Here is a 22,341-nt window from a genome sequence, read left to right as displayed (position 1 = left end):
ATATAACTACCAGTTTGAACACACACACACACACACACACACACACACACACACACACACACATACACATACACACACATATATAAACACAGACACACACACACACACACACACACATATATAAACACAGACACACACACACACACACACACATATATAAACACACACACACACACACACACACACACACACACACATATATAAACACACACACACACACACATATAAACACACACAAACAGACACACACACACACACATATATAAACACACACAAACAGACACACACACACACACATATATAAACACACACACACACACACACACATATATAAACACAGACACACACACACATATATAAACACACACACACACAGGACACTGTGTCTTTATGCTGAAACAGGAAACAGCATCTGAACTGTGATTTCCATGTTTCTGTTTGCTGAGCTCTGACTGGCTGCTGAGTTATTTGAACTCTGTGGTTGTTGAAATAAATCAGAAACGTTTTAAGACTCGTCAGGTGATCGTTCCTCCTGTTCATCCTGGAGAGTAAAACATCCTTCAGATGTGCTGTGATGTAAAGTCTGTGTGAAGCTTATATTCAGTTTGTCATGTCAAGTGGAAATCTGTTTCCCTGTTGAGCTGCGGTGTGTTCGTTGTGTCTCTTCTTCTGCGACGATTTAATGGCACCAACCGGAGAATTAGCGCCACCTGCTGTTTATCTGCTGATATTCACACGGCAGCAGAAGAAGGAAACAAACATTCAGGACATTTGACTTTAAATCAGTTAAAGTTTGAGCTGCGTGTGGATGACGGAACATGAGATGTCCCACCGTCCTGTGATGTCAGTAAACGTATCACAGATTCAGGCTCCTCGCTGCCCGACAGGAAATACTTTCTGTTAGTTTTTCTTCTTCGGTGGTCGACTCACATTCCTCCCTCACACTCTGCCAAGGAGGCCTCTGACTGGCAGACTTTCCCACAGACACATTCTGATTGGATGACTGGAACCAAATTCCCCTTTTTCATTGGATGAGAACACACACACACACACACACACACACACACACACTCACACACACACACACACACACACACACACACACACACACACACACACACACACTCACACACACACACACACACACACTCACACACAGAGGAATGTGTGTTCAGGTCTGTTTGAATCATCAGAGTTTAAAAACAACAGACAGCAGCAGCAAAAACGTATTTCAGAGTTTTTCTGAGGTGAATCTGAAGAAACTTCATCTTTCAGAGAAGCTGGTAAGAAAAACGTCTTCATTCAGTTTATTATGGAAATTCTAACTGTACTGGTTCCAAACTGGTTCCACTGGGTCGAGCAGAAGCCTGGAGGTCACGGTGAAGACGGCGGTGAATCTCACAGACTGACAGCAGCTACAGGAAACACAAATACACTTCCTGTTTATGGCGTCTATGACATCACAGACATATAAGAATAAACATCAAACAACAGCAATCCTGTTTATCTAAAGTTACATCTAAAGAGATAAGAGTGAAATGTATTTAGAAAACAACAACGACTGATGATAAACAACAACAATGACTGATGATAAACAACAACAATGACTGATGATAAACAACAACAACGACTGATGATAAACAACAACAATGACTGATGATAAACAACAACGACTGATAATAAACAACAACGACTGATGATAAACAACAACAACGACTGATGATAAACAACAACAACGACTGATGATAAACAACAACGACTGATGATAAACAACAACAACGACTGATGATAAACAACATCGACTGATGATAAACAACAACGACTGATGATAAACAACAACAACGACTGATGATAAACAACATCGACTGATGATAAACAACAATGTCTGATAATAAACAACAACGACTGATGATAAACAACAACAACGACTGATGATAAACAACAATGACTGATAATAAACAACAACGACTGATGATAAACAACAACAACGACTGATGATAAACAACAACAACGACTGATAATAAACAACAACGACTGATGATAAACAACAACAACGACTGATGATAAACAACAACAACGACTGATGATAAACAACAACGACTGATGATAAACAACAACAACGACTGATGATAAACAACATCGACTGATGATAAACAACAACGACTGATGATAAACAACAACAACGACTGATAATAAACAACAACAACGACTGATAATATACAACAACGACTGATAATAAACAACAACAACGACTGATGATAAACAACAACAATGACTGATAATAAACAACAACAATGACTGATAACAATAAAAGATGTTTTTCTTACCGCTGGTACATCTGTTCGCCTCTGACCCAAACTCCCCTCGCCCCCCAGTTACCAGCCAGAGCCTCATCACTGGTTCCCAGTTACCAGCCAGACCCTCATCACTGGTTCCCAGTTACCAGCCAGAGCCTCATCACTGGTTCCCAGTTACCAGCCAGAGCCTCATCACTGGTTCCCAGTAAAGAACCTGTTTGATCTTCTCTAACAGCTGGTTAAAGATCTCTTACAGATGTTTTAAGACATAAAATGTTCTATGACCTCATAATAAACCCAGAAACATGGTGGATCTGTGAATATCACATACTGGACTGTGATTGGCTCCAGACTGGTTATGATGTCATGCAGGTATGTCCAACCAGGTGTTAAATTGACATTTCAGGTGAGCTCAGAGAAACTTTCCTCTGTTCCCGTCGTCATGTTTGATTCATCTGAAGTCTCTCTGTGTCGCTCTGATTGGTCAGGATCAGCCGCCATGATGGCGCCGATCAGAGGACGGAAAGGAAGTCTGAACCTGCTGCACTTCCTGTTAGGTGAGTTACAAAACAAAAGCATCAGTGAGAGTTTACAGGTGGAGTTAAATCAGCTGAATAATTACCTGTCTGTCTCTCTACCTGTCTGTCTCTCAGGTGTGTTCCTGGTTGAAGCAGGTGTCTGTCTGGAGCTTCTTCCTTCAGCGTCTAAAGTTCTCCTGAACTCAAACTCCAACTACACTGTGGTCAGTACCTGTCTGTCTCTCTACCTGTCTGTCTCTCTACCTGTCTGTCTCTCTACCTGTCTGTCTCTTTACCTGTCTGTCTCTCTACCTGTCTGTCTCTCTACCTGTCTATCTCTCTATCAATCAATCAATCAATCAATCTTTATTTATATAGCGCCATATCACAACAGAAGTCATCTCAAGGCACTTTTCACATAGAGCAGGTCAAGACCGTACTCTTTAATTTACAGAGACCCAACAATTCCCCCATGAGCAGCACTTGGCGACAGCGGTAAGGAAAAACTCCCCTTTAACGGGTAGAAACCTCAAGCAGAACCCGGCTCTTGGTGGGCGGCCATCTGCTTTGACCGGTTGGGTTGAGAGAGAGAAAGAGAGAGGGAAAGGGGGAGGGGAGACAGAAGAAAAACAATGACAACAACAACAACAACAAGCACGAGCAGCAACAGCCAGGGAAGGATGCCATCAGGACTGTGAAGGACCGCGAAGGTTCGGCCCGGGAGTCAGGTTTTTCTGTGAGATGAGAAAGCACAAAAAACTCCGGGGAAGAAGCAAAGTTAGTGACATGCAATGATGTTACATGAATGCATACAGATGGAGAGGAGGAGGAGGAGAGAGGAGCTCAGTGCATCATGGGAAGTCCCCCAGCAGTCTAGGCCTATAGCAGCATAACTAAGGGCTGATCCAAGGCGAGCCTGGTCGGCCCTAACTATAAGCTTTATCAAAAAGGAAAGTTTTAAGCCTACTCTTAGACATAGAGAGGGTGTCTGCACCCCGGACCCAATCTGGAAGATGGTTCCATAGAAGAGGAGCCTGATAGCTGAAGGCTCTGCCTCCCATTCTACTTTTAAAGACTGTAGGGACCACCAGTAAGCCTGCATACTGGGAGCACAGTGTTCTAGTGGGATAATACGGTACTATGAGCTCTTCAAGATATGATGGTGTCTGACCATTAAGGGCTTTGTAAGTTAGGAGAAGGATTTTAAATTCTATTCTAGATTTTACAGGAAGCCAATGTAGTGAAGCTAAAATGGGAGAAATGTGGTCTCTTTTTCTAGTTTTAGTCAGAACACGTGCAGCTGCGTTCTGGACCAGCTGGAGAGTCTTTAGAGACTTGTTAGGGCAGCCTGATAATAAGGAATTGCAATAATCCAGCCTAGAAGTAACAAATGCGTGGACTAGTTTTTCTGCATCTTTTAGGGACAGGATGTGATTTTTGTGATATTACGTAAGTGAAAAAAGGCAGTCCTTGAGATTTGATTTATGTGGGAGTTAAAGGACATATCCTGATCAAAGATAACTCCCAGATTCCTTACGGTGGTGCTGGAGGCCAGGGTAATGCCATCCAGAGTAGCTTTATCATTAGATAATGTGTTTCTAAGGTGTTTAGGGCCAAACACAATAACTTCAGTTTTATCTGAGTTTAGTGGCAGAAAATTGCAGGTCATCCAGGTCTTTATGTCGTTAAGGCATGTTTGGAGTTTGTTTAACTGATTGGTTTCATCAGGCTTCACTGATAAATATAATTGGGTATCATCTGCATAACAATGAACATTTATGGAGTGTTTCCTAATAATATTACCTAAAGGAAGCATATACAAGGTGAACAGAATTGGTCCAAGTACAGAACCTTGTGGAACTCCGTGTCTAACTTTTGCCTTCACGGAGGATTCATCATTAACATGTACAAACTGAAATCGGTCTGATAAATAGGACTTAAACCAGCTTAATGCAGTTCCTTTAATGCCAATTAAATGTTCCAGTCTCTGCAAAAGGATTTGATGATCAATGGTGTCGAATGCAGCACTAAGATCTAACAGGACAAGTATAGAGACAAATCCTTTGTCTGATGCAGTTAGGAGGTCTACCTGTCTGTCTCTCTACCTGTCTGTCTCTCTACCTGTCTATGTCTCTACCTGTCTGTCTCTGCAGGTGCGTTCAGGTACCTGTCTGTCTCTCCAGGTGTGTTCATGTACCTGTCTGTCTGTACAGGTGTGTGCAGGTACCTGTCTGTCTCTGCAGGTGTGTGCAGGTACCTGTCTGTCTCTGCAGGTGTGTTCAGGTACCTGTCTGTCTGTACAGGTGTGTGCAGGTACCTGTCTGTCTCTGCAGGTGTGTTCATGTACCTGTCTGTCTCTGCAGGTGTGTTCATGTACCTGTCTGTCTGTACAGGTGTGTGCAGGTACCTGTCTGTCTCTGCAGGTGTGTTCAGGTACCTGTCTGTCTCTCCAGGTGTGTTCATGTACCTGTCTGTCTGTACAGGTGTGTGCAGGTACCTGTCTGTCTCTGCAGGTGTGTTCAGGTACCTGTCTGTCTCTCCAGGTGTGTTCAGGTACCTGTCTGTCTCTGCAGGTGTGTTCATGTACCTGTCTGTCTCTGCAGGTGTGTTCATGTACCTGTCTGTCTCTGCAGGTGTGTTCAGGTACCTGTCTGTCTCTCCAGGTGTGTTCGGGGTGGAGTCAGGTGACCTGGCGGTTACCTCAGGACATTCAGGTGGGCGGGGTTACTGTGGAGACACAGGGCTCCAGCAGCGTCCTGCAGCTCCTGAACGCCACCTGGAGGAATTCTGGGAGATACACGTGTGAAGAGGAGTTCCCTGACGAGAGCCGAGAGGTTGACATATTCATACCTGGACAAGGTGAGCGTGATGTTTATCATGTATCGATCTGTTCTCTCCACCGCTTAAAACTAACTTAAAAATTAAAAACAATAAACATGAAATTAATCCCCGACCCCCGACCCCCGACCCCCGACCCCCGACCCCCCCAGGTCCTGAGGAATGGTTCGTCCCGCTCGGTCCAGGTGTGGTGATGAAGGAGTCGGAGGAAGATACCATCCCCTGCGTGGTGTCTGACCCGCAGCTCAGCGTCATGCTGTACGAGGGTCGCAACAGGATCCCGGTTACCGGGACGACGTATGAGCCGGGCCACGGCTTCACAGGTCGTCTGAACGACACGTCGTACGTGTGCGTGGCGTCACGCGGAGCCGAGGAGAGAGAGTCACAGGTGTACTACGTCTACAGCATCATAGGTGAGACCTGTCTGTCTGTCACCTGTCTGTCTGTCACCTGTCTGTCTCTCACCTGTCTGTCTGTCAGCTGTCTGTCTGTCACCTGTCTGTCTGTCACCTGTCTGTCTCTCACCTGTCTGTCTGTCAGCTGTCTGTCTGTCACCTGTCTGTCTGTCACCTGTCTGTCTCTCACCTGTCTGTCTGTCAGCTGTCTGTCTGTCACCTGTCTGTCTGTCAGCTGTCTGTCATCTGTCTGTCACCTGTCTGTCATCTGTCTGTCACCTGTCTGTCTGTCATCTGTCTGTCAGCTGTCTGTCTGTCACCTATCTGTCTGTCAGCTGTCTGTCTGTCACCTGTCTGTCATCTGTCTGTCTCATCTGTCTGTCTGTCATCTGTCTGTCTGTCATCTGTCTGTCTGTCACCTGTCTGTCTCTCACCTGTCTGTCTCTCACCTGCTTGTCTGTCACGTGTCTGTCTGTCATCTGTCTGTCTGTCACCTGTCTGTCTCTCACCTGTCTGTCTGTCACCTGTCTGTCTGTCATCTGTCTGTCTCTCACCTGTCTGTCTGTCAGCTGTCTGTCTGTCACCTGTCTGTCTGTCACCTGTCTGTCTCTCACCTGTCTGTCTGTCAGCTGTCTGTCTGTCACCTGTCTGTCTGTCAGCTGTCTGTCTGTCACCTGTCTGTCATCTTTCTGTCACCTGTCTGTCTGTCATCTGTCTGTCAGCTGTCTGTCTGTCACCTGTCTGTCTGTCAGCTGTCTGTCTGTCACCTGTCTGTCATCTGTCTGTCACCTGTCTGTCTGTCACCTGTCTGTCTGTCACCTGTCTGTCTGTCAGCTGTCTGTCTGTCACCTGTCTGTCATCTGTCTGTCTCATCTGTCTGTCTGTCACGTGTCTGTCTGTCATCTGTCTGTCTGTCATCTGTCTGTCTGTCACCTGTCTGTCTCTCACCTGTCTGTCTCTCACCTGCTTGTCTGTCACATGTCTGTCTGTCATCTGTCTGTCTGTCATCTGTCTGTCTCTCACCTGTCTGACCCTCACCTGTCTGTCTCTCACATGTCTGTCTGTCACCTGTCTGTCTGTCACCTGTCTGTCTCTCACCTGTCTGTCCCTCACCTGTCTGTCTCTCACCTGTCTGTCTCTCACCTGTCTGTCTGTCACCTGTCTGTCTCTCACCTGTCTGTCTCTGACCTGTCTGTCTGTCACCTGTCTGTCTCACCTGTCTGTCTCTCACCTGTCTGTCTGTCACCTGTCTGTCTGTCTCACCTGTCTGTCTCTCACCTGTCTGTCCCTCACCTGTCTGTCTGTCTGTCACCTGTCTGTCTCTCACCTGTCTGTCACCTGTCTGTCTGTCACCTGTCTGTCTGTCACCTGTCTGTCTCTCACCTGTCTGTCTGTCACCTGTCTGTCTCACCTGTCTGTCTCTCACCTGTCTGTCTGTCACCTGTCTGTCTGTCTCACCTGTCTGTCTCTCACCTGTCTGTCCCTCACCTGTCTGTCTCTCACCTGTCTGTCTCTCACCTGTCTGTCTCTCACCTGTCTGTCTGTCTCACCTGTCTGTCTCTCACCTGTCTGTCACCTGTCTGTCTCTCACCTGTCTGTCTCTCACCTGTCTGTCTGTCACCTGTCTGTCTGTCTCACCTGTCTGTCTCTCACCTGTCTGTCCCTCACCTGTCTGTCTCTCACCTGTCCCTCACCTGTCTGTCTGTCACCTGTCTGTCTGTCTCACCTGTCTGTCTCTGACCTGTCTGTCTGTCACCTGTCTGTCTGTCACCTGTCTGTCTCTCACCTGTCTGTCTGTCACCTGTCTTTCTCTCACCTGTCTGTCTGTCACCTGTCTGTCCCTCACCTGTCTGTCTGTCACCTGTCTGTCTGTCACCTGTCTGTCCCTCACATGTCTGTCCCTCACCTGTCTGTCTCTCACCTGTCTGTCTGTCACCTGTCTGTCTGTCACCTGTCTGTCCCTCACCTGTCTGTCTGTCACCTGTCTGTCCCTCACCTGTCTGTCTCTCACCTGTCTGTCTGTCACCTGTCTGTCTGTCACCTGTCTGTCCCTCACTTGTCTGTCTCTCACCTGTCTGTCTGTCACCTGTCTGTCTGTCACCTGTCTGTCCCTCACCTGTCTGTCTGTCACCTGTCTGTCTCTCAGTGCCTCAGCAGATGGAGGTGGAGCTGACCGTGTCCAGCCGGGTGTTGAAGCAGGGGGAGCCTCTGACAGTAAACTGCACCGTCTCAGACACTGACATGGTCTTCTTCTCCTGGGTCTTTCCCCGCAGACAGGTACCTATTTATGTCAACTATGATGTCATCAAGCGGTATGACCTCACCAGTTCTTATTAATATGTTTCTCACGTGTTGATTCAGGAGATCGAGCCACTGACGGACTTCCTGCCCAATCGAATCCGCTCCTTCGTTAACATCTCCATGGCAACGCTTGCAGATTCTGGTAGGTCACTGATAACGCTGACCTGCTGCTGCCTGACAGGCGGCTCTGAGGGTTCATTGATCACCACGGTAACTCATTAGTGATGTACAGTATGTCCCTGTCATGTGTTTGGGTTACCATGGTGACGTGTATGAGGTTGTATGTTGTGTGTCTCCTGTAGGTGTGTATGTGTGTGCAGTGCAGGAAACGATGCAGGGACAAACTGTGGAGAAAAACATCACAATAACAGTACTGGGTGAGCACACACACACACACACACTCACACACACTCACACACACACACACACACACACACACTCACGCACACGCACACAGGTAACCTGTCTGTCTCTCTGCAGATCGGGGTTATGTGTACCTGCGTGCAGGTGAGACCAACGTGTCGACCCTCCTCCACCACACGGTGGAGCTCAGCGTGGAGGTCGACGCCCACCCTGCCCCCACAGTCATCTGGACCAAACAGAACCAAACTGTTGCCACGGAAACCACCTCTGTCACAACCACACACCTGACTGACAGCAGGTACATCCAACATCTGTCTGACTGGATCATTATTGAGTTAACTGATTGATTGATTGACTGATTGATCTGCAGGTATGTGAGCACGGTGACGCTGGTTCGAGTCCAGATGGATCAGTCAGGAAGTTACACAGCGACTGTTTCCAACGACGACGACGCTGCAGAGGTTGTCTTCTACCTGGAGGTCAAAGGTCAGAGAGACAGAAAGGCAGGCAGAGAGACAGACAGATAACTGACAGTTAGACAGCTCACTGTGTGTGTGTGTGTGTGTGTGTGTGTGTGTTTGTGTGTAGCGCCCCCCAGGATCACGTCTCTGTCGGAGGTTGGCAGTAAGGCGGTGCTGTGTGTCAGTGAGGGAGCTCCGCCCCCATCTGTCACCTGGTACACTTGTCACAGCTCACACAGGTAAACACACACACACACACACACACACACACACACACACAACATCCATGTTACCATGGTAACGGTCTCCTCTAGGTGCCATAACATGACGGGCAGCTGGAGGAGCCAATCAGGAGCCTCTGGGGGCGTGGCTGTGCAGGAGAACATCACAGAGGTGGAGGACAGAGGAGTCACTCAGGTAAACATCATCACTGTGATGTCATTAGAGAGCAGAGAGATGATGATGATGATGATGATGATGATGATGAAGATGATGATGAAGGTGCCTCTCACCTGTGCAGGTACGCAGTCTATTGACTCTGCAGAGTCTCAGCTCTCTGTCAGCTGTTCGCTGTGAAGCCAAAAACTCTGCAGGACGAAGAGCCAGAGACCTGCGAATACTGTCCTCCTGTAAGTACTAATACTGCAGTACTAATGCAGTACTACTGCAGTACACCATAATACTGACAGACTATTTGTCTCCCTGTCTCTCTCTCTGTCTCCAGCTCTCCTGTCCCAGGTTGCAGTGTTGGCGGCGGTTTTGGTTCTGGTTGTCATCGCAATCATCTTCCTCATCATCCTCATTGTCCTCTGGAGAAAAGTTAGTATTCCTCAGTAGTAACTCAATAGTGACTCAGCAGTACCTCAGTAGTAATGCAGTAGTAACTCAATAGTGACTCAGCAGTACCTCAGTAGTAATGCAGTAGTAACTCAATAGTGACTCAGCAGTACCTCAGTAGTAATGCAGTAGTAACTCAATAGTGACTCAGCAGTACCTCGGTAGTAATGCAGTAGTAACTCAGTAGTGACTCAGCAGTACCTCGGTAGTAATGCAGTAGTAACTCAGTAGTGACTCAGCAGTACCTCGGTAGTAATGCAGTAGTAACTCAGTAGTAACTCAGCAGTACCTCGGTAGTAATGCAGTAGTAACTCAGTAGTAACTCAGCAGTACCTCGGTAGTAATGCAGTAGTAACTCAGTAGTGACTCAGCAGTACCTCGGTAGTAATGCAGTAGTAACTCAGTAGTAACTCAGCAGAACCTCAGTAGTAATGCAGTAGTAACTCAATAGTGACTCAGCAGTACCTCAGTAGTAATGCAGTAGTAACTCAATAGTGACTCAGCAGTACCTCAGTAGTAATGCAGTAGTAACTCAGTAGTGACTCAGCAGTACCTCAGTAGTAATGCAGTAGTAACTCAGTAGTGACTCAGCAGTTCCTCAGTAGTAATGCAGTAGTAACTCAGTAGTGACTCAGCAGTACCTCAGTAGTAATGCAGTAGTAACTCAGTAGTGACTCAGCAGTACCTCAGTAGCACTTAAATCAATTAAATCCAAAGTAAATAAAAGAAGAGTCATACTTAGAAATCTAGTAAAAATTAAAACCACTACTGCAATAGTACAACAAAATAAGAGAATTAAATGTGGACTCTTGAACATTAGATCTCTGTCATCTGAAGCCGTATTAGTAAACGATTTAATCCCAGATCATCATATTGATTGATTGTCTTACTGAAACCTGGCTGTGTCATGAAGAACATGTCAGTCTAAATGAATCCAGTCCTCCCAGTCATATTAATACTCACATTCCTCCAGACACTGGCCGAGGAGGAGGAGTAGCAGCCTCATTATCAACTCTAGACCTGAACTTCATTATAACTGATTAGAAAGTCTTGTTCTTAGTCTCTCAGCCAACCTGGAAAACTTTACAGCCAGTTCTATGTGTTATAGTGAACCGTCCTCCTGGTCTGTACTCTGAACTCTGATCTGAACTCTCAGAGTTTTTGTCGGATTTAGTCCTTAGTACAGATAAAGTAATTATAGTAGGTGATTTAATATTCATGTGGACGTTGATAGTGACAGTCTCAGTACTGCATTTATCTCATTATTAGACTCAACTGGCTTCTCTCAGTGTGTAAATAATCCCACTCACCGTCTGAACCACACCCTCCACCTTGTTCTGACTTATGGGATTGAAATTGAACATTTAATAGTTTTTCCACAAAATCCTATTTTATCAGATCATTACTTAATAACTCTTGAATTCCTGTTACTGGATTACACACCACTAGACAAAAATGTCCTCACTAGATGTCTATCTGATAGTGTTGTAGATAAATTTAAGGAAGCAATTCCATCAGTACTGAATTCACTGCCATGTCTCAATACTACAGAGGACTCTTATGTTAACTTTAGTTCCTCCCAAACTGATAATCTTGTTGATAGAGCTGCAGGCTCATTACGAATAACACTCGACTCCATCGCCCCCTTAAAAAAGAAGATAATAAAACATAAGAGGTTAGCTCCATGGTTTAACTCCCAAACCCGCAAATTAAAGCAAACATCATGAAAACTTGAAAGGATTTGGCGTTCCACCAAACTAGAAGAGTCTCGCTTAGTCTGGCAAGATAGTGTTAAAACATATAGGAAGGCCCTCTGTAATGCCAGAGCCGCCTATTACTCAGCATTAATAGAAGAGAATAAAAACTGCCCTAGGTTCCTTTTCAGCACTTTGGCTGACAAAGAGTCATAACTCTACTGATCCATGTATTCCTATAGCTCTCAGTAGTAACGACTTTATGAGCTTCTTTAATGATGAAATTCTAACTATTAGAGACAAAATTAACCACCTCCTGCCCTCAACAGACACCGTTCTCTCCCCAAACACAGGAACCTTAGAAACAGCTGTAAATCCTGACATATATTTGGACTGTTTTTCTCCAGTAGACTTGTCTGAACTAACTTCAATGATTTGTTCAGCTAAACCATCAACCTGTCTCTTAGACCCCATCCCAACTAGGCTGCTTAAGGAAGTCTTACCCTTAGTGAGCACTTCTTTACTAGATATGATCAATCTGTCTTTAGTAACAGGCTATGTACCACAGTCCTTTAAAGTAGCTGTAATTAAACCTCTTCTTAAGAAGCCTACTCTTGATTCAGGTGTTTTAGCCAATTATAGACCTATATCTAACCTTCCATTTCTCTCTAAGATCCTTGAGAAAGCAGTCTCTAATCAGTTATGTGACTTTCTACATAACAATAGTTTATTTGAGGATTTCCAGTCAGGATTTAGAGGCATCATAGCACAGAGACAGCACTGGTGAAAGTCACTAATGACCTCCTAACTGCATCGGACAAAGGATTTGTCTCTATACTTGTCCTGTTATATCTTAGCTCAAGCACCGTTGCTGGAGCTGAATCATGTTTAGTCTTTTGTCGACTCTTCTTGTTTGTTCAGAAACCTCGTTATGAAGTTCGTTGGAAGGTGATCGAGTCAGTGAGTCCTGATGGACAGCAGTACACCTACCTCGACCCCGCCCACCTGCCATACAGCTCCACCTGGGAAATACCACGAGACAACGTAGTACTAGGTAATACTGATAACACATAGTACTATGTAATACTGAGGTGACATAGTAACAGGTAATCCCCAGAGATAATGTAGTACTGGGTAATCCCCAGATAGGACGACATTAATCCCAGAGACTATAGAGTACAAGGTATTATGCAGGTAGTACGAGGTAATCCCAGAAATAATTAAATACTACGTAATCCCTAAAATGATGTAGTATAGGGAAAGACCACATTGTACTAGGGAATCCCCCGGAGCAGGTATTATATTAAACTACAAAATTTATTCTGAATTAATCCTGAATTGATCTTGAATTAATCCTGTTTCAATCATGTCAGACGTTTGCTCTTTCAGAATAATCTGTCTGTCTGTCTGTCTGTCTGTCTGTCTGTCTCTCTGACCTGTCTGTCTGTCTGTCTGTCTGTCTGTCTGTCTGTCTCTCTGACCTGTCTGTCTGTCTGTCTGTCTGTCTGTCTGTCTGTCTGTCTCCAGGTCAGGTGTTGGGTTCAGGTGCGTTTGGTCGTGTTGTCGAGGCGACGGTCTCTGGTCTGCTTCACTCTCACTCTACGACTAAAGTGGCTGTGAAGATGGTCAAACGTATGTGTCTGTCAGTAAAATCACAGTCTTATAATATATATATATATATATATATATATAATCTGCTGTGTGTTCATCATGTTTCCTTTAAGTGAAATATTCAAAGCATAAACTCTGTGTTTTCATGTCTGCATCAGATGGAAATATTCCACGTCTGCTGCTTCATTTCAGACACATTTCATGAAAACTAAGATTTGACATGTTTGGAAACGTTGACATCATCTCCACAATTTAAAATAAAGTTCCTGTTTTAAAGTCTTAATGTCTTACCAGACGACCTCATTTTGTGTACAAGCCTGAAAATAATGTACCCAAAATAAGAAGGTTTGATTACAGTCATAACCCTGCTGTCATTTCAAAGGCAAATCTTTAAATTTCACAAACAAAAAGTCAGAATAAGTATGAATTATCCTGAACATAAGGCTACCAAGGCTAAAGTGTCCTGTCTGTGTGTGTGTGTGTGTGTGTGTGTGTGTGTGTGTGTGTGTGTGTGTGTGTGTGTGTGTGTGATCAGAAAGCAGTGGTGCAGTTCAGTCTCTGATGTCGGAGTTGAAGGTTTTGGTTCATCTCGGTCCTCACCTGAACGTTGTAAATCTGCTCGGAGCGTGCACTAGAGGAGGTACCCGCTTTAATCCTGACTTAATCATAAACTGACCCTAAACTAATCCTGACTTTATCCTAGACTAATCCTAAACTAATCCTGACTTTATCCTAGACTAATCCTGACTTTATCCTAGACTAATCCTAAACTAATCCTGACTTTATCCTAGACTAATCCTAAACTAATCCTGACTTTATCCTAGACTAATCCTGACTTTATCCTAGACTAATCCTGACTTCATCCTAGACTAATCCTGACTTTATCCTAGACTGGTCCTAAACTAATCCTGACTTTATCCTAGACTAATCCTAAACTAATCCTAACTTCATCCTAGACTAATCCTGACTTCATCCTAGACTAATCCTGACTTTATCCTAGACTAATCCTGACTTGATCCTAGACTAATCCTGACTTTATCCTAAACTAATCCTGACTTTATCCTAAACTAATCCTGACTTCATCCTAGACTAATCCTGACTTTATCCTAGACTGATCCTAAACTAATCCTGATCATGTACTAATCCTGACTTTATCCTAGACTAATCCTGACTTTATCCTAGACTAATCCTGACTTTATCCTAAACTAATCCTGACTTTATCCTAAACTAATCCTGACTTTATCCTAGACTAATCCTGACTTTATCCTAAACTAATCCTGACTTTATCCTAAACTAATCCTGACTTTATCCTAAACTAATCCTGACTTTATCCTAGACTAATCCTGACTTTATCCTAAACTAATCCTGACTTTATCCTAAACTAATCCTGACTTCATCCTAGACTAATCCTGACTTTATCCTAGACTGATCCTAAACTAATCCTGATCATGTACTAATCCTGACTTTATCCTAGACTAATCCTGACTTTATCCTAGACTAATCCTGACTTTATCCTAAACTAATCCTGACTTCATCCTAGACTAATCCTGACTTCATCCTAGACTAATCCTGACTTCATCCTAGACTAATCCTGACTTTATCCTAGACTAATCCTTACTTTATCCTAGACTGATCCTAAACTAATCCTGATCATGTACTAATCCTGACTTTATCCTAGACTAATCCTGACTTTATCCTAGACTAATCCTGACTTTATCCTAAACTAATCCTGACTTTATCCTAGACTAATCCTGACTTCATCCTAGACTAATCCTGACTTTATCCTAAACTAATCCTGACTTCATCCTAGACTAATCCTGACTTCATCCTAGACTAATCCTGACTTCATCCTAGACTAATCCTGACTTTATCCTAGACTAATCCTGACTTCATCCTAGACTAATCCTGACTTCATCCTAGACTAATCCTGACTTTATCCTAGACTAATCCTGACTTCATCCTAGACTAATCCTGACTTCATCCTAGACTAATCCTGACTTTATCCTAGACTAATCCTGACTTCATCCTAGACTAATCCTGACTTTATCCTAGACTAATCCTGACTTTATCCTAAACTAATCCTGACTTTATCCTAGACTAATCCTGACTTTATCCTAGACTAATCCTGACTTTATCCTAAACTAATCCTGACTTTATCCTAGACTAATCCTGACTTTATCCTAGACTGATCCTAAACTAATCCTGATCATGTACTAATCCTGACTTTATCCTAGACTAATCCTGACTTTATCTTAAACTAATCCTGACTTTATCCTAGACTAATCCTGACTTTATCCTAGACTAATCCTGACTTTATCCTAGACTGATCCTAAACTAATCCTGATCATGTACTAATCCTGACTTTATCCTAGACTAATCCTGTCTTAATCCTAAACAAATCTTAAAATAATCCTGATTTAATTCTAGATTACTCCTGTACTAATCCTACACTAATCCTGATGTAATCCTAGAGTTACAGTAACCTGAATCCTGTATTAATCTTAAACTAATCCTGACTTAATCCTAGATTAATCCTAAAATAATCTACAAACCTCAAACTAAGCCTGATTTAATCCTAGACTAATCTAAATTCTACATAAATTCTTCTACTAATCCTAAACTAATCCTTGATTAATTCTATATAAACCTCAATGTGAAACCTAACCTTCCTTCTGTTTGTTTCTGTCAGTGTGACTCATGATGTAAAACTATTTGTCTTTCAGTGGTGTCTGGCTCGGTTTCTGTCTGATCAGATACACAGATGCTTATCAGTGCTTAACATAACTGCGACACCTGAGGTCTGAAGTAGAAGCAGGTTCAACATATCCAGGATATCTTCTGGTTATCTGGCTTCACTGAGCCTCACATTGTCCGTCCAGAACCAGAACTATGAAGCTGTTACCAACCAGCTCAGTAACTCTGGTTTAACAGCTGCGAGCGCGTTCATGTGAAAGAGGCGGGTCGTTAATAACGAGCTCGTTCATGTGAAAGAGGCGGGTCGTTAATAAGGAGTGACGTCATCAGAACCATGAATGAAGTTCTTCATATGAGATGAAACAGTGAAACCAAGAACCTGCAGATTCAACCAAGTGAATGTAAACGAGCCTGTAATCATACAACAAACACTAGAAATCATAAATAAATAAAATCCATGTAGGAATTATTCTATATGACTGAAGTATAGAGGGAGTATTTTCACTGTTTACAAACCATCTGAATATGTCACATAACAAACTTAAAGTAACGTCAGACTGTTTCTGCTGCTGAAGCAAAGAGTGTAAAAGTATTTAATGACTGATGATTTATAATCATGGAGCCAATTAACAGTGAGGATTATTGATCTCTGGTGTTTATCTGCAGTTGTCTGATGTGATGTGATCAGAGAGTAAAATCACTATTAAACTATTAAAATATGTGTTTAGTGTCGTAAACGATCTCCTTGGACTTTTGTCCATGTCGGGATCCTGTAGGAATGATGACTCTTTTTTTCCAGTGATGTGATTGGTCAGTGGTCGGAGTGTTGATCCTGCTCCAGGAGCAGGTTAACTGTTCAGCATCAGTTACCATGGTGATGAACCCTGGTAAGAGGTGAACCGCATGTTGTAGGACTGAAAACCCAGAGTTACACCTGAAGTTACCTGCTGACCACAAACCTGCTTCCTGGTTCAGACCTCTGAACTTTACCTGTTGGTCTCTCCAGGTCCTGTCTATCTGATCACTGAGTTCTGTCGTCATGGAGACCTGGTGAACTACCTGCAGCGGAACAAACACACCTTCCTACAGAGTGACGCACACACCAAGAGGTCAACACACACACACACACACACACATTCAGTATAATAAATTAAATAATATAATAAGTAATAAATAATGTCTGAAACGTGGTGTCGTCTGCAGCGATGCTGACGGAGGCTACATGGACATGAATAAAGAGGAGAGCGTTCAGTACGTCGCCATGCAGGAGCTCAGCTACGCCGACATCGAACCTGCAGTGTACGAGACGCCGTACACCTCACCAGGTGACACAAACACAACGAGTGAACCTGTCTGAGTGTGGATCATATTTATACCGAACTATTATTAATCATAAAAACTTTATTGACATAGAACATTTGATATAAATAGATGCAATACAGGAATATTAATGAGTGTGTTTACACTGATGACTAATCTGACAAATGTTTCACATTATTATAAAATTATGTTACATTTCATCAATATGATTATTAACAAAGTTAAATTAATACTAATTTAATGACATGTAAAAAGTGTTTTCTTAATTGTGACACAGTTGTTAGATGTATTACATGTTCTCTCCTGTATGAAAAGTCTTACATCAATAATGTAAAACTGGATTTAGATGAATGGTATTGATTAAGTATATTGATCTGAGTGATGTGACTCGTTTTGTTTTCCTCCTTCAGACCAGCAGGAGGCGTCGTCTCTCCTCCTCAGTGACTCTCCTCTCCTCAGCCTCAACGACCTCCTCAGCTTCTCCTACCAGATCTCTCAGGCCATGGACTTCCTCTCCTCCAGAAACGTACGGTCACTGATCAGTACATCACTAATCACTACACAGCTGATCAATTCATCACTGATCACTACACAGCTGATCAATACATCACTGATCACTTCACAGCTGATCAGTACATCACTGATCACTACACAGCTGATCAATACATCACTGATCACTTCACAGCTGATCAGTACATCACTGATCACTACACAGCTGATCAATACATCACTAATCACTTCACAGCTGATCAATACATCACCAATCACTACACAGCTGATCAATACATCACTGATCACTACACAGCTGATCAATACATCACTGATCACTACACAGCTACCATGCCGTGTTGTGTGTTGACGTGTTATGATGCCGTGTTGTGTGTTGACGTGTTATGATGCCGTGTTGTGTGTTGACGTGTTATGATGCCGTGTTGTGTGTTGACGTGTTACCATGCCGTGTTGTGTGTTGACGTGTTATGATGCCGTGTTGTGTGTTGACGTGTTATGATGCCGTGTTGTGTGTTGACGTGTTATGATGCCGTGTTGTGTGTTGACGTGTTACGATGCCGTGTTGTGTGTTGACGTGTTATGATGCCGTGTTGTGTGTTGACGTGTTACCATGCCGTGTTGTGTGTTGACGTGTTATGATGCCGTGTTGCAGTGTGTCCACAGGGACCTGGCAGCGAGGAACGTCCTGGTCTGTGAGGGGAAGCTGGTGAAGGTCTGTGACTTCGGTCTGGCCCGAGACCTTCCGAAGGATCAGGACTACGTCGCCAGGGGAAACGTATGTTAACTTAATTTCACCTCGTTAACAGAAAGCTAATTAATGTCGTCAGATCACATGATGTTGTTTTACTTTCAGACCTTCCTGCCGGTGAAGTGGATGTCACCAGAGAGCATCTTCCAGAACATCTACAGCTCTCAGAGCGACGTCTGGTCCTACGGAGTCCTGCTGTGGGAGATCTTCTCTCTCGGTAAACAGGAAAACATATTTGATACCGTTTTATTCTATGTTTTTGTTTTTTTGGTGATAAAGTTATCAAATATGTGTTTAATTTGAATAAATCCTGTAGTTAGACTGATGCATATCCATCCACCTGCTGCAGTAGGAGGAGAATAAATCCTCTACTTGGTTTCTTCTTCTAAATTTAATTTTGCAGTTTTATCGATTCCACATGTGTTAGTTAATAAAGAAAAGAGGTGATTTAAAATATGACATTTGTTTTCACAGCTGGTAAACATCCTGAGAGGAGTCACTGATCAGTTTTAAATGTTCCTTCAGCAGTATGTTGTGCCTTTTGACCCAGGTGGGAGCCCGTACCCCGACCTCCCCATGACCCAGGAGTTTTACTGCGCTCTGAAGAGAGGATACCGTATGAACCGCCCCGACCACGCTCCCCACAACATGTATGACACACGACACACATGCGTGTTCACTGCTGTCAGACAGAAATGAACTGCAGAGTTGGTTAATGTGGGATACGAGGACAGTTTGCTTTGTTTCTTGTGGATTACTGTAACTTTCTAGAGCTGCTTAGTCGATCATTAGAAGATTAATCAGTGACTATTTTGATAATTGACACATAAACTAAGCTGGTTTCAGTCTTTTCTGTGATGATTTATTGCTTTTCTTTGTGGAACAAACTGAATATCTTTGAGTTCTGGACTGTTGGACTAAACTAGACATTTAAAGATGTAACTTGCAGGAAACTTTAAAGGACATTTTCAACGATAAACCAATGAATCAATAAGTTAACTAGTAGACACCGTAACATGTGACGAGGGGCTGAAGGTAGATTTTGCCTTATTTTAAGGGGTCGAGTCAATTCAATTTTATTTATAAAGCACCAAATGTTATCTCAGGGTTCTCTCCACATAGAGCAGGTCTAGACTGAACAATTTAATATACAGAGACCCAACATTCTTCCAGGAGGAGCAGGAAAAACTCCCTTTAACGGGAAGAAACGTCAAGCAGAACTCATTAATGGAACATGAATGCATACATATAGAATAGAATATATATTCTGGATCACTTCAGGAAAAGAAAAAGGTGTTGAAGATGTTTTTACTGCTCTCACATGTAACATGAGTCAAACTTGAGTCTGTAAATCTGCTCATTAATAATGCAGATTTATGTAAATATCTTCAGAAACAGCCTGCTAGAGGACAGAGAGGAATCTGGGCTGTAAGGAAAGATGGATTTAAGAGAAATCTAAACAACTGTTGGTTGAATAAAAATGTCACATATGTTTAAAATAAACATATCAGGATTTATAAAAATGAGTCAAAAAAAGGCAGAGTAGCAGATCTTTAACGTGAAGGTTTGTTGTGTCTTCAGCTTCGATGTGATGAAACAGTGCTGGGAGGAGAAACCTCAGGACAGACCCGCTTTCTCCTCGTTGGTCGTCTCCGTCGGCAACATGCTGACGGACGACTACAGGAAGGTAAATCAATAAATCTTCAGTCTTATTAGAACAGTTTCAGTCCGACTTCAGTCTGACTTCTCTTCTTCTTCGTCAGCGCTTCGTCCAGCTGACCGACGACTTCCTGAGAGGAGAAAATCCAGCTGTTGTTCGATCCAGACTGAGTTCATCCAGAGCTGCTGAGGACCAGACAGATCAGACCAACGGTGCAACATTCATCACTTTATTCATAAATAATAATCACTTTAGAATATTGAAACTCATTGAAACTCCACCCCTTCTCTTTGTACGCAGTAAGTCCCGCCCCCCAGATGAAAGTTCACCTGTCGGAGGCGGAGCCACAGGAGGCAGGCCCCTCCCACGGCACCTACATCATCCCCATCACTGACATCACCATAGAAACCGGCAGCGGCGCTGCGCTGGACGCAGTCAGGTATGACCGTCGAGCAAGGCACTAACTGTGATGAAGATGAGGATGATGATGATGATGATGATGATGTCTCCTCTGCAGCCCTCAGCTGTCAGACTACCAGGATGCACCTGGAGCACAGGAAGTGACATCATCAGCGGACAGACAGGAGGATGCAGCCCCTAAGTTGTCCCGCAGCCGTGATGAAGATGAGGAGAGCAGCCTGTGAAGGTCTAAGCTGCCTGTCAGGCAGAGCAGAGGGTTAAATTACCCCTTTACATCCTCTACGCTGCTCCTGTCAGGCAGAGCAGAGGGTTAAATTACCCCTCTACATCCTCTACACTGCTCCTGTCAGGCAGAGCAGAGGGTTAAATTACCCCATTACATCCTCTACGCTGCTCCTGTCAGGCAAAGCAGAGGGTTAAATTACCCCATTACATCCTCTACGCTGCTCCTGTCAAGCAGAGCAGAGGGTTAAATTACCCCATTACATCCTCTACGCTGCTCCTGTCAGGCAGAGCAGAGGGTTAAATTACCCCTTTACATCCTCTACGCTGCTCCTGTCAGGCAGAGCAGAGGGTTAAATTACCCCATTACATCCTCTACACTGCTCCTGTCAGGCAAAGCAGAGGGTTAAATTACCCTATTACATCCTCTACACTGCTCCTGTCAGGCAAAGCAGAGGGTTAAATTACCCTATTACATCCTCTACACTGCTCCTGTCAGGCAAAGCAGAGGGTTAAATTACCCCATTACATCCTCTATGCTGCTCCTGTCAGGCAGAGCAGAGGGTTTGTTTAACTCTGAGATCTCCATTATAACATGACATCATCAGCAGTCAGCAGGCTCACAGGTTTTTGTGCCCACAGTGTTGCCTGTCAGGCTGCAACAGAAATGGACTTTAAAAAGGTGTTTTTGAGTCAAGCGACAGGAAACAGACACAACATGAGGTGTGAATGAAATGTTTGTACAGCAGGTTCTGAATCAGATTTATAACTTTATGATATTCAGCTTCATATTCTTCATTTACTCTGAATTATCCTGCAATATCTGTATATCTGTTTTATATCTTTATATCTGTTATATCTGTTATGTCTATTAAATCTGTTATATCTGTGTATCTGTGTATCTGCTCTCGTTTATCTCGGCAGCTTTTAGAAACTTTCTACATGATTCATGTTCATCTGAACTGAAACTTTATTAAAAAAAATATTTAAAATCACATCCAGGAGTTTAAACTGATTCTGTTATTTATATTATTACATGGTTTATTGAATATTATATTAATTATGGCATTCTGAGGTCTGTTATTTATTAACAGCAGACACATATATAATAAATATAATATATATATACACACACACATATATAATATATATATATATATATATATATATATATATATATATACACACACACACACACACACACACATATACATATAATATATATATATATATTATATGTATATGTGTGTGTATATATATATATATATACACACACATATACATATACATACATATATATATGTATGTATTCAGGTGTTTCAGGTGTTTCAGGTGCTCCTGGTGCTCCTGGTGCTCCTGGTCGCTTGTTTTCTCCTCTCTGACGGCCTGCCAGCAGGTCATGTGACTCTGCCCGCCTCCTCCTCCAGTTTTTCTACTTCCTGTTTGAAGCTG

General features: G+C 43.3%; 1 protein-coding gene across 3 annotated transcripts in view; it reads left to right on the top strand.

Annotated features, from left to right (window-relative positions):
* LOC137196227 (platelet-derived growth factor receptor beta-like) overlaps positions 1-21,884 on the top strand; it is a 30,175-nt gene extending 8,291 nt beyond the window's left edge. For all 3 annotated transcript variants that reach the window (XM_067609090.1, XM_067609088.1, XM_067609089.1), the window contains exons 3-28: positions 2,786-2,854; positions 2,951-3,039; positions 5,479-5,674; positions 5,806-6,066; positions 8,195-8,325; positions 8,410-8,491; positions 8,652-8,726; positions 8,830-9,010; positions 9,083-9,198; positions 9,301-9,412; positions 9,488-9,590; positions 9,694-9,802; positions 9,898-9,992; positions 12,626-12,758; positions 13,232-13,336; positions 13,851-13,955; positions 17,016-17,118; positions 17,213-17,334; positions 17,740-17,855; positions 18,492-18,614; positions 18,693-18,804; positions 19,138-19,237; positions 20,169-20,274; positions 20,351-20,459; positions 20,548-20,686; positions 20,765-21,884. In XM_067609090.1, the coding sequence (XP_067465191.1) occupies positions 2,797-2,854; positions 2,951-3,039; positions 5,479-5,674; positions 5,806-6,066; positions 8,195-8,325; positions 8,410-8,491; positions 8,652-8,726; positions 8,830-9,010; positions 9,083-9,198; positions 9,301-9,412; positions 9,488-9,590; positions 9,694-9,802; positions 9,898-9,992; positions 12,626-12,758; positions 13,232-13,336; positions 13,851-13,955; positions 17,016-17,118; positions 17,213-17,334; positions 17,740-17,855; positions 18,492-18,614; positions 18,693-18,804; positions 19,138-19,237; positions 20,169-20,274; positions 20,351-20,459; positions 20,548-20,686; positions 20,765-20,891 (3,108 nt within the window). In that variant the 5' untranslated portion in view covers positions 2,786-2,796 and the 3' untranslated portion in view covers positions 20,892-21,884. The remainder of the gene's footprint in view (positions 1-2,785; positions 2,855-2,950; positions 3,040-5,478; positions 5,675-5,805; positions 6,067-8,194; positions 8,326-8,409; positions 8,492-8,651; positions 8,727-8,829; positions 9,011-9,082; positions 9,199-9,300; positions 9,413-9,487; positions 9,591-9,693; positions 9,803-9,897; positions 9,993-12,625; positions 12,759-13,231; positions 13,337-13,850; positions 13,956-17,015; positions 17,119-17,212; positions 17,335-17,739; positions 17,856-18,491; positions 18,615-18,692; positions 18,805-19,137; positions 19,238-20,168; positions 20,275-20,350; positions 20,460-20,547; positions 20,687-20,764) is intronic.
* The last annotated feature ends 457 nt before the right edge of the window (positions 21,885-22,341 follow it).

This window comes from Thunnus thynnus, chromosome 13 (genome assembly GCF_963924715.1).
Source record: "Thunnus thynnus chromosome 13, fThuThy2.1, whole genome shotgun sequence".
In the NCBI taxonomy this organism is placed as follows: Eukaryota; Metazoa; Chordata; class Actinopteri; order Scombriformes; family Scombridae; genus Thunnus; species Thunnus thynnus.
This window is presented reverse-complemented; position numbering and strand designations above follow the sequence as displayed.